This window comes from Oncorhynchus nerka, linkage group LG13 (genome assembly GCF_034236695.1).
Source record: "Oncorhynchus nerka isolate Pitt River linkage group LG13, Oner_Uvic_2.0, whole genome shotgun sequence".
Lineage (NCBI taxonomy): Eukaryota > Metazoa > Chordata > Actinopteri > Salmoniformes > Salmonidae > Oncorhynchus > Oncorhynchus nerka.
Window position 1 is genome coordinate 101,793,366 of NC_088408.1, and position 13,116 is coordinate 101,806,481.

Sequence of the window (13,116 nt, forward strand, 5' to 3'; positions counted from 1 at the left end):
CCCTGTGGGACTCCCAATCACGGCCGGATGTGATGCAGCCTGGATTCGAACCAGGGTCTGTAGTGATGCCTCTAGCACTGAGATGCAGTGCCCTAGACCGCTGCACCACTCGGGAGTCCAAAACGGGCTGGGCATGCTGTGGAGTGTAAAGAGATAACTACAGGCCTGTTTCATGTTGCCGCAGGTAGGAGTCCTCCACTGTTAACACATAAACACATGACCTGCCCCCCAAGCCCACCAAGGAAGCATTCAATCAATAGACATGAACACATAAACACATGACCTGGCCCCCCAAGCCCACCAAGGAAGCATTCAATCAATGACCTGGCCCCAAGCCCACCAAGGAAGCATTCAATCAATGACCTGGCCCCAAGCCCACCAAGGAAGCATTCAATCAATGGACATGATCACATGAACACATGACCTGGCCCCCAAGCCCACCAAGGAAGCATTCAATCAATAGACATGAACACATAAACACATGACCTGGCCCCCCAAGCCCACCAAGGAAGCATTCAATCAATGACCTGGCCCCAAGCCCACCAAGGAAGCATTCAATCAATGACCTGGCCCCAAGCCCACCAAGGAAGCATTCAATCAATGGACACATCTTTATGTTATTCAGACAATATGGAGGACCAGACGTGTACTGTATGTGCATAATCTCATCGCAAACACCTCCATTCTTTTACTTAAAATATGTGTGTATTGTTGGGGAAATTGTTAAGATATTAACTGCACTGTCAGAGCTAGAAACACAAGCATTTAGTTAGATACTACTGCACTGTCAGAGCTAAGAACACAAGCATTTAGTTAGATACTACTGCACTGTCAGAGCTAGAAACACAAGCATTTAGTTAGATATTACTGCACTGTCAGAGCTAGAAACACAAGCATTTAGTTAGATATTACTGCACTGTCAGAGCTAGAAACACAAGCATTTAGTTAGATATTACTGCACTGTCAGAGCTAGAAACACAAGCATTTCGCTACACCCGCAGTACCATCTGCTAAACACGTGTATGTGACCAATACAATTTTGTTTTGATTTGATTTGAGAAGCAAGAGATTTTATTGGCCCAAAAAAAGCTTCTAAAGCCAATTCCTAGTAAACGAGTTAAACTAAAAGAGGAATCTGATGAATTTTAGACAGAGCTGACAAATTGAAGTGTTGTTGCAAGACAGAGTTGGAACAGAACTAGCCAAAGGAGGTTTTCACCAGGGATAGCCAAAGGATGTGTTCACCAGGGCTAGCCAAAGCCGGTTTTCACCAGGGCTAGCCAAACGCGGTTTTCACCAGGGCTAGCCAAAGGAGGTTTTCACCAGGGCTAGCCAAAGCCGGTTTTCACCAGGGCTAGCCAAAGCCGGTTTTCACCAGGGCTAGCCAAAGGGGGTTTTCACCAGGGCTAGCCAAAGGAAGTTTTCACCAGGGCTAGTCAAAGGAGGTTTTCACCAGGGCTAGGCAAAGCCGGTTTTCACCAGGGCTAGCCAAAGGAGGTTTTCACCAGGGCTAGGCAAAGCCGGTTTTCACCAGGGCTAGCCAAAGGGGGTTTTCACCAGGGCTAGCCAAAGGTTGTGATCACCAGGGCTAGCCAAAGGTGGTGTTCACCAGGGCTAGCCAAAGGTGGTGTTCACCAGGGCTAGCCAAAGGTGGTGTTCACCAGGGCTAGCCAAAGGAGGTTTTCACCAGGGCTAGCCAATGGGGAAACAACAAAATTATCTCCTCTCCTCTCCTCACTCTCCTCTCCTCTCCTCTCCTGTGTATGTGTGTTAGGAGGCCAATATTAGAATTTCAGCCATTCCGTTATTGACACCCTTTAGCCAGATGACAGTGATGGAGAGACATTGATTTTTTGGACGAATCCGGTAGAGAAACAGACCACTCTGATTAAGTCTTAAAGATAGACAGAGATACTGCAGATACTGATGATGAACCATCTCTCTGCCAGCTCGGACAATGGCTCTCTCTGCCAGCTCTGACAATGTCTCTCTCTCTGCCAGCTCTGACAATGTCTCTCTCTGCAAGCTCTGACAATGTCTCTCTCTGCCAGCTCTGACAATGTCTCTCTCTCTATCAACTCTGACAATGTCTCTCTCTTTGCCAGCTCTGACAATGTCTCTCTCTCTGTCAGCTCTGACAATGTCTCTCTCTCTGCCAGCTCTGACAATGTCTCTCTCTGCCAGCTCTGACAATGTCTCTCTCTCTCTGCCAGCTCTGACAATGTCTCTCTCTCTGCCAGCTCTGACAATGTCTCTCTCTCTCTGCCAGCTCTGACAATGTCTCTCTCTGTCAGCTGTGACAATGTCTCTCTCTCTCTCTGCCAGCTCTGACAATGTCTCTCTCTCTCTGCCAGCTCTGACAATGTCTCGCTCTCTCTGCCAGCTCTGACAATGTCTCTCTCTCTCTCTGCCAGCTCTGACAATGTCTCTCTCTGCCAGCTCTGACAATGTCTCTCTCTCTGCCAGCTCTGACAATGTCTCTCTCTCTCTGCCAGCTCTGACAATGTCTCTCTCTGTCAGCTGTGACAATGTCTCTCTCTCTCTCTCTCTCTGCCAGCTCTGACAATGTCTTTCCTTGTCAGCTGTGACAATGTCTCTCTCTGCCATCTTCCTAAATCCTAAATCAATTGGTAATTGAACAGTTGGGCAACAATCCATAAGGTCATAAGCCCTAGTAATTGACTATACCTGGATCAACTTAGTCTAGCTACTGAAACACACACACACACACACACACACACACACACACACACACACACACACACACAGTAACGGCTGATTTCTTCCTCCTCTTCATCTGAGGAGGAGAGGTGAGAAGGATCGGAGGACCAATGCGCAGCGTTGTAAGGGTTGTTTATTTAAAAACATGAACTGAACACTCCATACAAAAACAATAAACGTGAAACGAACGAAAACCGAAACAGTACCGTGTGGTGAAAAACACAGACACGGAAACAAACACCCACAAACAAACAGTGAAACCCAGGCTACCTAAGTATGATTCTCAATCATCAGAGACAACTAATGACACCTGCCTCTGATTGAGAACCATACTAGGCCGAAACATAGAAATCCCCAAATCATAGAAAAACAAACATAGACTGCCCACCCCAACTCACGCCCTGACCATACTAAAACAAACATAGACTGCCCACCCCAACTCACGCCCTGACCATACTAAAACAAACATAGACTGCCCACCCCAACTCACGCCCTGACCTTACTAAAATAAACATAGACTGCCCACCCCAACTCACGCCCTGACCATACTAAAACAAACATAGACTGCCCACCCCAACTCACGCCCTGACCTTACTAAAATAAACATAGACTGCCCACCCCAACTCACGCCCTGACCTTACTAAAACAAACATAGACTGCCCACCCCAACTCACGCCCTGACCATACTAAAACAAACATAGACTGCCCACCCCAACTCACGCCCTGACCATACTAAAACAAACATAGACTGCCCACCCCAACTCACGCCCTGACCTTACTAAAACAAACATAGACTGCCCACCCCAACTCACGCCCTGACCATACTAAAACAAAACATAGACTGCCCACCCCAACTCACGCCCTGACCTTACTAAATAACGACAAAACAAAGGAAATAAAGGTCAGAACGTGACATACACACACACACTTTGTATTTAGTGTGTATATTGTAAATGACACAACACTAGTGTTCATCAACAACCACATAAAGTGAAATGCCACAGTAAAGTAAAACCAAATTGTATGGAAATGCAACAGGTGTAGACTAACAGTGAAATGCTTGGTAAACAACAGGTGTAGACTAACAGTGAAATGCTTGGTAAACAACAGGTGTAGACTAACAGTGAAATGCTTGGTAAACAACAGGTGTAGACTAACAGTGAAATGCTTGGTAAACAACAGGTGTAGACTAACAGTGAAATGCTTGGTAAACAACAGGTGTCGACTAACAGTGAAATGCTTGGTAAGCAACAGGTGTAGACTAACAGTGAAATGCTTGGTAAACAACAGGTGTAGACTAACAGGGAAATGCTGACTTACTCCGACCTTCCCAACAACGCAGAGAGAAAGAAAATAGAGAAATAATATTTAAATAAAAAAAAATCCACAATGAGTAACGATAACTTGAATATATACACAGAGTACCAGTACTGAGTCGATGTGCCGGCTACGAGATAATTGAGGAAGATATGCACATATAGGTAGGTATAAAGTGACTAGACAACAGGAAGGGGTAAAGGATAGATAATAGACAGTAACAGCAGTATACTGTAGGTAGGGGTAAAGGATAGATAATAGACAGTAACAGCAGTATACTGTAGGTAGGGGTAAAGGATAGATAATAGACAGTAACTGCAGTATACTGTAGGTAGGGGTAAAGGATAGATAATAGACAGTAACAGCAGTATACTGTAGGTAGGGGTAAAGGATAGATAATAGACAGTAACTGCAGTATACTGTAGGTAGGGGTAAAGGATAGATAATAGACAGTAACTGCAGTATACTGTAGGTAGGGGTCAAGGATAGATAATAGACAGTAACAGCAGTATACTGTAGGTAGGGGTAAAGGATAGATAATAGACAGTAACAGCAGTATACTGTAGGTAGGGGTAAAGGATAGATAATAGACAGTAACTGCAGTATACTGTAGGTAGGGGTCAAGGATAGATAATAGACAGTAACAGCAGTATACTGTAGGTAGGGGTAAAGGATAGATAATAGACAGTAACAGCAGTATACTGTAGGTAGGGGTAAAGGATAGATAATAGACAGTAACAGCAGTATACTGTAGGTAGGGGTAAAGGATAGATAATAGACAGTAACAGCAGTATACTGTAGGTAGGGGTCAAGGATAGATAATAGACAGTAACAGCAGTATACTGTAGGTAGGGGTAAAGGATAGATAATAGACAGTAACAGCAGTATACTGTAGGTAGGGGTAAAGGATAGATAATAGACAGTAACAGCAGCCTACTGTAGGTAGGGGTAAAGGATAGAGAGTAGACAGTAACAGCAGCCTACTGTAGGTAGTGCACTATATAGGGAATAGGGCTCTGGTCTAAAGTAGTGTACTATATAGAGAATAGGGCTCTGGTCTAAAGTAGTGCACTATATAGGGAATAGGGCTCTGGTCTAAAGTAGTGCACTATATAGGGAATAGGGCTCTGGTCTAAAGTAGTGCACTATATAGGGAATAGTGCTCTGGTCTAAAGTAGTGCTCTATATAGGGAATAGGGCTCTGGTCTAAAGTAATGCACTATATAGGGAATAGGGCTCTGTTCTAAAGTAGTGTACTATATAGGGAATAGGGCTCTGGTCTAAAGTAGTGTACTATATAGGGAATAGGGCTCTGGTCTAAAGTAGTGTACTATATAGGGAATAGGGCTCTGGTCTAAATTAGTGCACTATATAGGGAATAGGGCTCTGGTCTAAAGTAGTGCACTATATAGGGAATAGGGCTCTGATCTAAAGTAGTGTACTATATAGGGAATAGGGCTCTGGTCTGAAGTAGTGTACTATATAGGGAATATGGCTCTGGTCTAAAGTAGTGCACTATATAGGGAATAGGGCTCTGGTCTAAAGTAGTGCACTATATAGGGAATAGGGCTCTGGTCTAAAGTAGTGCACTATATAGGGAATAGGGCTCTGGTCTAAAGTAGTGCACTATATAGGGAATAGGGCTCTGGTCTAAAGTAGTGTACTATATAGGGAATAGGGCTCTGGTCTAAAGTAGTGCACTAGATAGAGAATAGGGCTCTGGTCTAAAGTAGTGTACTATATAGGGAATAGGACTCTGGTCTAAACTAGTGCACTATATAGGGAATAGGGCTCTGGTCTAAAGTAGTGCACTATATAGGGAATAGGGCTCTGGTCTAAAGTAGTGCACTATATAGGGAATAGGGCTCTGGTCAAAGTAGTGCACTATATATGGAATAGGGCTCTGGTCTAAAGTAGTGTACTATATAGGGAATAGGGCTCTGGTCAAAGTAGTGCACTATATAGGGAATAGGGCTCTGGTCTAAAGTAGTGTACTATATAGGGAATAGGGCTCTGGTCTAAAGTAGTGTACTATATAGGGAATAGGGCTCTGGTCTAAAGTAGTGTACTATATAGGGAATAGGGCTCTGGTCTAAAGTAGTGTACTATATAGGGAATAGGGCTCTGGTCTAAAGTAGTGTACTATATAGGGAATAGGGCTCTGGTCTAAAGTAGTGTACTATATAGGGAATAGGGCTCTGGTCTAAAGTAGTGTACTATATAGGGAATAGGGCTGTGGTCTAAAGTAGTGTACTATATAGGGAATAGGGCTCTGGTCTAAAGTAGTGCACTATATAGGGAATAGCGGTCTGGTCTATAGTAGTGCACTAGATAGAGAATAGGGTTCTGGTCAAAGTAGTGCACTATATAGGGAATAGGGCTCTGGTCTATAGTAGTGCACTATATAGAGAATAGGGCTCTGGTCTAAAGTAGTGTACTATATAGAGAATAGGGTTCTGGTCAAAGTAGTGCACTAGATAGAGAATAGGGAGCCATGTTGGACACTAGCACCGTATTAATCAGTCATATGTCAGAGGCTGAATGCATGATGGCAGTTTGAACTAAACATGTCTAATGTTCTAATTTCTTTCACATTTCTTACCACGTTTGTCAGAAAGTTGTGATTGATTTCCAGACTGAGAGTAGAGATCATCGATCTGGATCCCCGCTGTTACAGAGTTGATGTGGCCTTTGCTTTAGTGTGAGGCGAACAGCCAATCACTGAAGGGTATTGTTCCTTTATTTAAAAAAACGGCTCAATAACAATTGCATCATCTTACAAGCCACAGTTCGTAATAGGTTCATTTGTTATATATATATGTTATATATTATAGGATATAAAATTACACCTTAAACTAATATTATATAATATGTTTATTTCTTCCACTTTACTCACAAGAACATAAATACTACTATTTAAAGACGACCACAAATGTAAAAACTAATCTCATAGAAACAATTTTCACTAAACTTTAGCATAACATCTTACACCCAAAAACAACACAAAGAAACACAGTCCTGTTCTCAAAATTATAGTGTTGTCACTTACCAGGTTTCCATTCCTCCTTTTCATACTTTTTTATTAAGTATAAAACATTTCACAAATGTTGACAAAACTAAATACGACAACGTGGGATCTTTTCATGTCAGTTTAATAAATTATGCGAGAAATGGCGGACGAAACACTTTTATCCACAAATATTGATCTAATAACCGTCAGGAAGTTGACTTGGAGTCACGCGATGACGTTGTGTGGTCCTCCCACTACGACTCAGGAAACCAGACCGTTTATTAGGCTACAGATCTGTTGTGTGGTCCTCCCACTACGACTCAGGAAACCAGACCGTTTATTAGGCTACAGATCTGTTGTGTGGTCCTCCCCACTACGACTCAGGAAACCAGACCGTTTATTAGGCTACAGATCTGTTGTGTGGTCCTCCCACTACGACTCAGGAAACCAGACCGTTTATTAGGCTACAGATCTGTTGTGTGGTCCTCCCACTACGACTCAGGAAACCAGACCGTTTATTAGGCTACAGATCTGTTGTGTGGTCCTCCCACTACGACTCAGGAAACCAGACCGTTTATTAGGCTACAGATCTGTTGTGTGGTCCTCCCACTACAACTCAGGAAACCATACAGTTTATTAGGCTACAGATCTGTTGTGTGGTCCTCCCACTACAACTCAGGAAACCATACAGTTTATTAGGCTACAGATCTGTTGTGTGGTCCTCCCACTACAACTCAGGAAACCAGACCGTTTATTAGGCTACAGATCTGTTGTGTGGTCCTCCCACTACGACTCAGGAAACCATACAGTTTATTAGGCTACAGATCTGTTGTGTGGTCCTCCCACTACAACTCAGGAAACCAGACCGTTTATTAGGCTACAGATCTGCTGTGTGGTCCTCCCACTACAACTCAGGAAACCAGACCGTTTATTAGGCTACAGATCTGTTGTGTGGTCCTCCCACTACGACTCAGGAAACCATACAGTTTATTAGGCTACAGATCTGTTGTGTGGTCCTCAGGAAACCATACAGTTTATTAGGCTACAGATCTGTTGTGTGGTCCTCCCACTACAACTCAGGAAACCAGACCGTTTATTAGGCTACAGATCTGTTGTGTGGTCCTCCCACTACAACTCAGGAAACCAGACCGTTTATTAGGCTACAGATCTGTTGTGTGGTCCTCCCACTACGACTCAGGAAACCAGACCGTTTATTAGGCTACAGATCTGTTGTGTGGTCCTCCCACTACGACTCAGGAAACCATGCAGTTTATTAGGCTACAGATCTGTTGTGTGGTCCTCCCACTACGACTCAGGAAACCATACAGTTTATTAGGCTACAGATCTGTTGTCTGGTCCTCCCACTACGACTCAGGAAACCATACAGTTTATTAGGCTACAGATCTGCTGTGTGGTCCTCCCACTACGACTCAGGAAACCATACAGTTTATTAGGCTACAGATCTGTTGTCTGGTCCTCCCACTACGACTCAGGAAACCATACAGTTTATTAGGCTACAGATCTGTTGTGTGGTCCTCCCACTACGACTCAGGAAACCATACAGTTTATTAGGCTACAGATCTGTTGTGTGGTCCTCCCACTACGACTCAGGAAACCATACAGTTTATTAGGCTACAGATCTGTTGTGTGGTCCTCCCACTACAACTCAGGAAACCAGACCGTTTATTAGGCTACAGATCTGTTGTGTGGTCCTCCCACTACAACTCAGGAAACCAGACCGTTTATTAGGCTACAGATCTGTTGTGTGGTCCTCCCACTACGACTCAGGAAACCATACAGTTTATTAGGCTACAGATCTGTTGTGTGGTCCTCAGGAAACCATACAGTTTATTAGGCTACAGATCTGTTGTGTGGTCCTCCCACTACAACTCAGGAAACCAGACTGTTTATTAGGCTACAGATCTGTTGTGTGGTCCTCCCACTACAACTCAGGAAACCAGACCGTTTATTAGGCTACAGATCTGTTGTGTGGTCCTCCCACTACGACTCAGGAAACCAGACCGTTTATTAGGCTACAGATCTGTTGTGTGGTCCTCCCACTACGACTCAGGAAACCATGCAGTTTATTAGGCTACAGATCTGTTGTGTGGTCCTCCCACTACGACTCAGGAAACCATACAGTTTATTAGGCTACAGATCTGTTGTCTGGTCCTCCCACTACGACTCAGGAAACCATACAGTTTATTAGGCTACAGATCTGCTGTGTGGTCCTCCCACTACGACTCAGGAAACCATACAGTTTATTAGGCTACAGATCTGTTGTCTGGTCCTCCCACTACGACTCAGGAAACCATACAGTTTATTAGGCTACAGATCTGTTGTGTGGTCCTCCCACTACGACTCAGGAAACCATACAGTTTATTAGGCTACAGATCTGTTGTGTGGTCCTCCCACTACGACTCAGGAAACCATACAGTTTATTAGGCTACAGATCTGTTGTGTGGTCCTCCCACTACGACTCAGGAAACCATACAGTTTATTAGGCTACAGATCTGTTGTCTGGTCCTCCCACTACGACTCAGGAAACCATACAGTTTATTAGGCTACAGATCTGTTGTGTGGTCCTCCACCTACAACTCAGGAAACCATACAGTTTATTAGGCTACAGATCTATTGTGTGGTCCTCCCACTACGACTCAGGAAACCATACAGTTTATTAGGCTACAGATCTGTTGTCTGGTCCTCCCACTACGACTCAGGAAACCATACAGTTTATTAGGCTACAGATCTGTTGTGTGGTCCTCCACCTACGACTCAGGAAACCATACAGTTTATTAGGCTACAGATCTGTTGTGTGGTCCTCCCACTACGACTCAGGAAACCATACAGTTTATTAGGCTACAGATCTGTTGTGTGGTCCTCCCACTACGACTCAGGAAACCATACAGTTTATTAGGCTACAGATTAAATAAGTTATGTTGATCTCCCAGGCTGATCTCCTAGGCTGATCTCCTAGGTTGATCTCCCAGGTTGATCTCCCAGGTTGATCTCCCAGGTTGATCTCCCAGGCTGATCTCCCAGGCTGATCTCCCAGGTTGATCTCACAGGTTGATCTCCCAGGCTGATCTCCCAGGTTGAACTCCCAGGTTGATCTCCCAGGTTGATCTCCCAGGTTGATCTCCCAGGTTGATCTCCCAGGCTGATCTCCCAGGTTGATCTCCCAGGCTGCGTCCCAATATACCCTATATACAGCTGTACATCTAATTTTGATCTGTTGTTGCACAACAGGAAAGCTTTGAAACTAATTCTAGAGTTTGTCATTTCCACTTTAAAATATCAGGCCTGATTTTCCATAACTAATAACGTAACAATCCCAACAAAAAAATGTCCATTAATTATAATCCACACAATAATTCACATGTCCTGTTGCTGCAGGATAATTTTCATGCTGTGACAGACTGGGCAGACTGTTCAAAAGAGGTCTACTTCTCCATCTAGGGAATAGAGTGTCATTTGGAACATAAACATTTCCACTACCCACAGCTCCCCTCCCCTCCCCTCACCCCCCTCCCATCATCCCCCCTCCCCTCATCTCCCCCTCCCCTCAGCTCCCCTCCCCTCAGCTCCGCTCCCTCCCCTCTCCTCCCCTCAGCTCCCCTCCGATCCCTCCCCTCCCCTCAGCTCAGCTCCCCTCCCTCCCCTCAGCTCAGCTCCCCTCCCCTCAGCTCCCTCCCCTCCCCTCAGCTTCCCTCCCCTCAGCTCAGCTCCCCTCCCTCCCCTCCCCTCAGCTCCCCTCCCCTCCCCTCTCCTCAGCTTCCCTCCCCCCCCTCCCCTCCCCTCAGCTTCCCTCCCCTCCCCCTCAGCTCAGATCAGCTCCCCTCCCCTCTCCTCAGCTTCCCTCCCCTCCCCTCCCCTCCCCTCAGCTTCCCTCCCGTCCCCTCAGCTCCCCTCCCCTCCCCTCAGCTCCCCTCCCCTCAGCTCAGCTCCCCTCCCCTCCCCTCAGCTCCCCTCCCCTCCCCTCCCCTCAGCTTCCCTCCCTCCCCTCCCCTCCCCTCAGCTTCCCTCCCCTCCCCTCAGCTCCCCTCCCCTCCCCTCAGCTCAGCTCCCCTCCCCTCAGCTCCTCCCCTCCCCTCAGCTTCCCTCCCCTCCCCTCAGCTCCCCCTCCCCTCAGCTCCCCTCCCCTCAGCTCCCCTACCCCCTCAGCTATATTCCCCTCCACTCAGCTCCCCTCCCCTCAGCTCCCCTCCACTCCCCCCCATTGAAATAAATGGTTACATTGTTATTATTGCTATTATTATGATTATATAATGATTATATATTAATAACAACTCACCTCTCTTCTGCATAAAACTGAAGAGGTCATCAAGAAACTCTTTCCTCTTGTCATCGTTATCCAACTCGTACAACTAGAAGACAAGAAGGGGAGGGAGACAATCTGATTAAACCTGGCCTCAGGGCAACCATTTCATGGACAAAACAATCACACCAAGAAGATCATCGAAACATTCATTCATGTTATTTCCATTAGTTTATTCTATTGTATTGAAGTGTATACTACTGTATTGAAGTGTATACTACTGTATTGAAGTGTATTCTACTGTATTGAAGTGTATACTATTGTATTGAAGTGTATACTACTGTATTGAAGTGTATTCTACTGTATTGAAGTGTATACTACCGTATTGAAGTGTATTCTACTGTATTGAAGTGTATCCTACTGTATTGAAGTGTATACTACTGTATTGAATTGTATACTACTGTATTTAAGTGTATTCTACTGTATTGAAGTGTATTCTACTTTATTGACATGTATACTACTGTATTGAAGTGTTTTCTACTGTATTGAAGTATATACTACTGTATTGAAGTGTATACTACTGTATTGACGTGTATACTACTGTATTGAAGTGTATTCTACTGTATTGAAGTGTATTCTACTGTATTGGAGTGTATTCTACTGTATTGAAGTGTATACTACTGTATTGAAGTGTGTTCTACTGTATTGAAGTATATACTACTGTATTGAAGTGTATTCTACTGTATTGAATTGTATTCTACTGTATTGAAGTGTATTCTACTGTATTGGAGTGTATTCTACTGTATTGAAGTGTATACTAATGTATTGAAGTGTGTTCTACTGTATTGAAGTGTATTCTACTGTATTGAAGTGTAATCTACTGTATTGAAGTGTATTCTACTGTATTGAAGTGTATACTACTGTATTGAAGTATATACTACTGTATTGAAGTGTATTCTACTGTATTGAAGTGTATCCTACTGTATTGAAGTGTATACTACTGTATTGAAGTGTATACAACTGTATTGAAGAGTATACTACTGTATTGAAGAGTATACTACTGTATTGAAGAGTATTCTACTGTATTGAAGCCATTTCAAAACTGTGAAGTGTTTTAGAAAACAACATTCACGATTAAATGACTATCAACAAGTACCTCCAGTATCTCATACTAGTGTACTTTCACACCAAAAACACCAAATGGAAGGTACAGTAGACAAGGAGACCAAAACACAACATATGTAGACTGTCGTCACTATACTATTTTAACACCTATTTACTATTATTTGGTTCACATAAACCTTTAAAAAACATATTTTGTTTGTGAAAAAGAGCAGATGTGAATGCGTAATTGTTTGTTACAGATTTAAGACAATCTGTGAGTGACCTTGAGTGTTCTAAATTTATCATATAAGAAAGAGTATCTTGTGATCTGGAAACAGAGTGGCTGGAAACTAACGGACGCTGTGTCTCCTCTGTGAAAGGTCCAATATCAGGAAACAGAGTGGCTGGAAACTAACAAACGCTGTGTCTCCTCTGTGAAGGAACAATATCAGGAAACAGAGTGGCTGGAAACTAACAGACGCTGTGTCTCCTCTGTGAAGGAACAATATCACGAAACAGAGTGGCTGGAAACTAACAGACGCTGTGTCTCCTCTGTGAAGGAACAATATCACGAAACAGAGTGGCTGGAAACTAACAGACGATGTGTCTCCTCTGTGAAGGAACAATATCAGGAAACAGAGTGGCTGGAAACTAACAAACGCTGTGTCTCCTCTGTGAAGGAACAATATCACGAAACAGAGTGGCT

At 44.1% G+C, this 13,116-nt stretch overlaps 1 protein-coding gene across 2 annotated transcripts in view; it reads right to left on the reverse strand.

The window, feature by feature from the left end:
* The window catches only part of arid3c (AT rich interactive domain 3C (BRIGHT-like)), a 311,849-nt gene that overhangs the window by 72,516 nt on the left and 226,217 nt on the right, over positions 1 to 13,116 (reverse strand). For both annotated transcript variants that reach the window (XM_065026923.1, XM_065026922.1), the window contains one exon: positions 11,343 to 11,415. In XM_065026923.1, the coding sequence (XP_064882995.1) occupies positions 11,343 to 11,415 (73 nt within the window). The remainder of the gene's footprint in view (positions 1 to 11,342; positions 11,416 to 13,116) is intronic.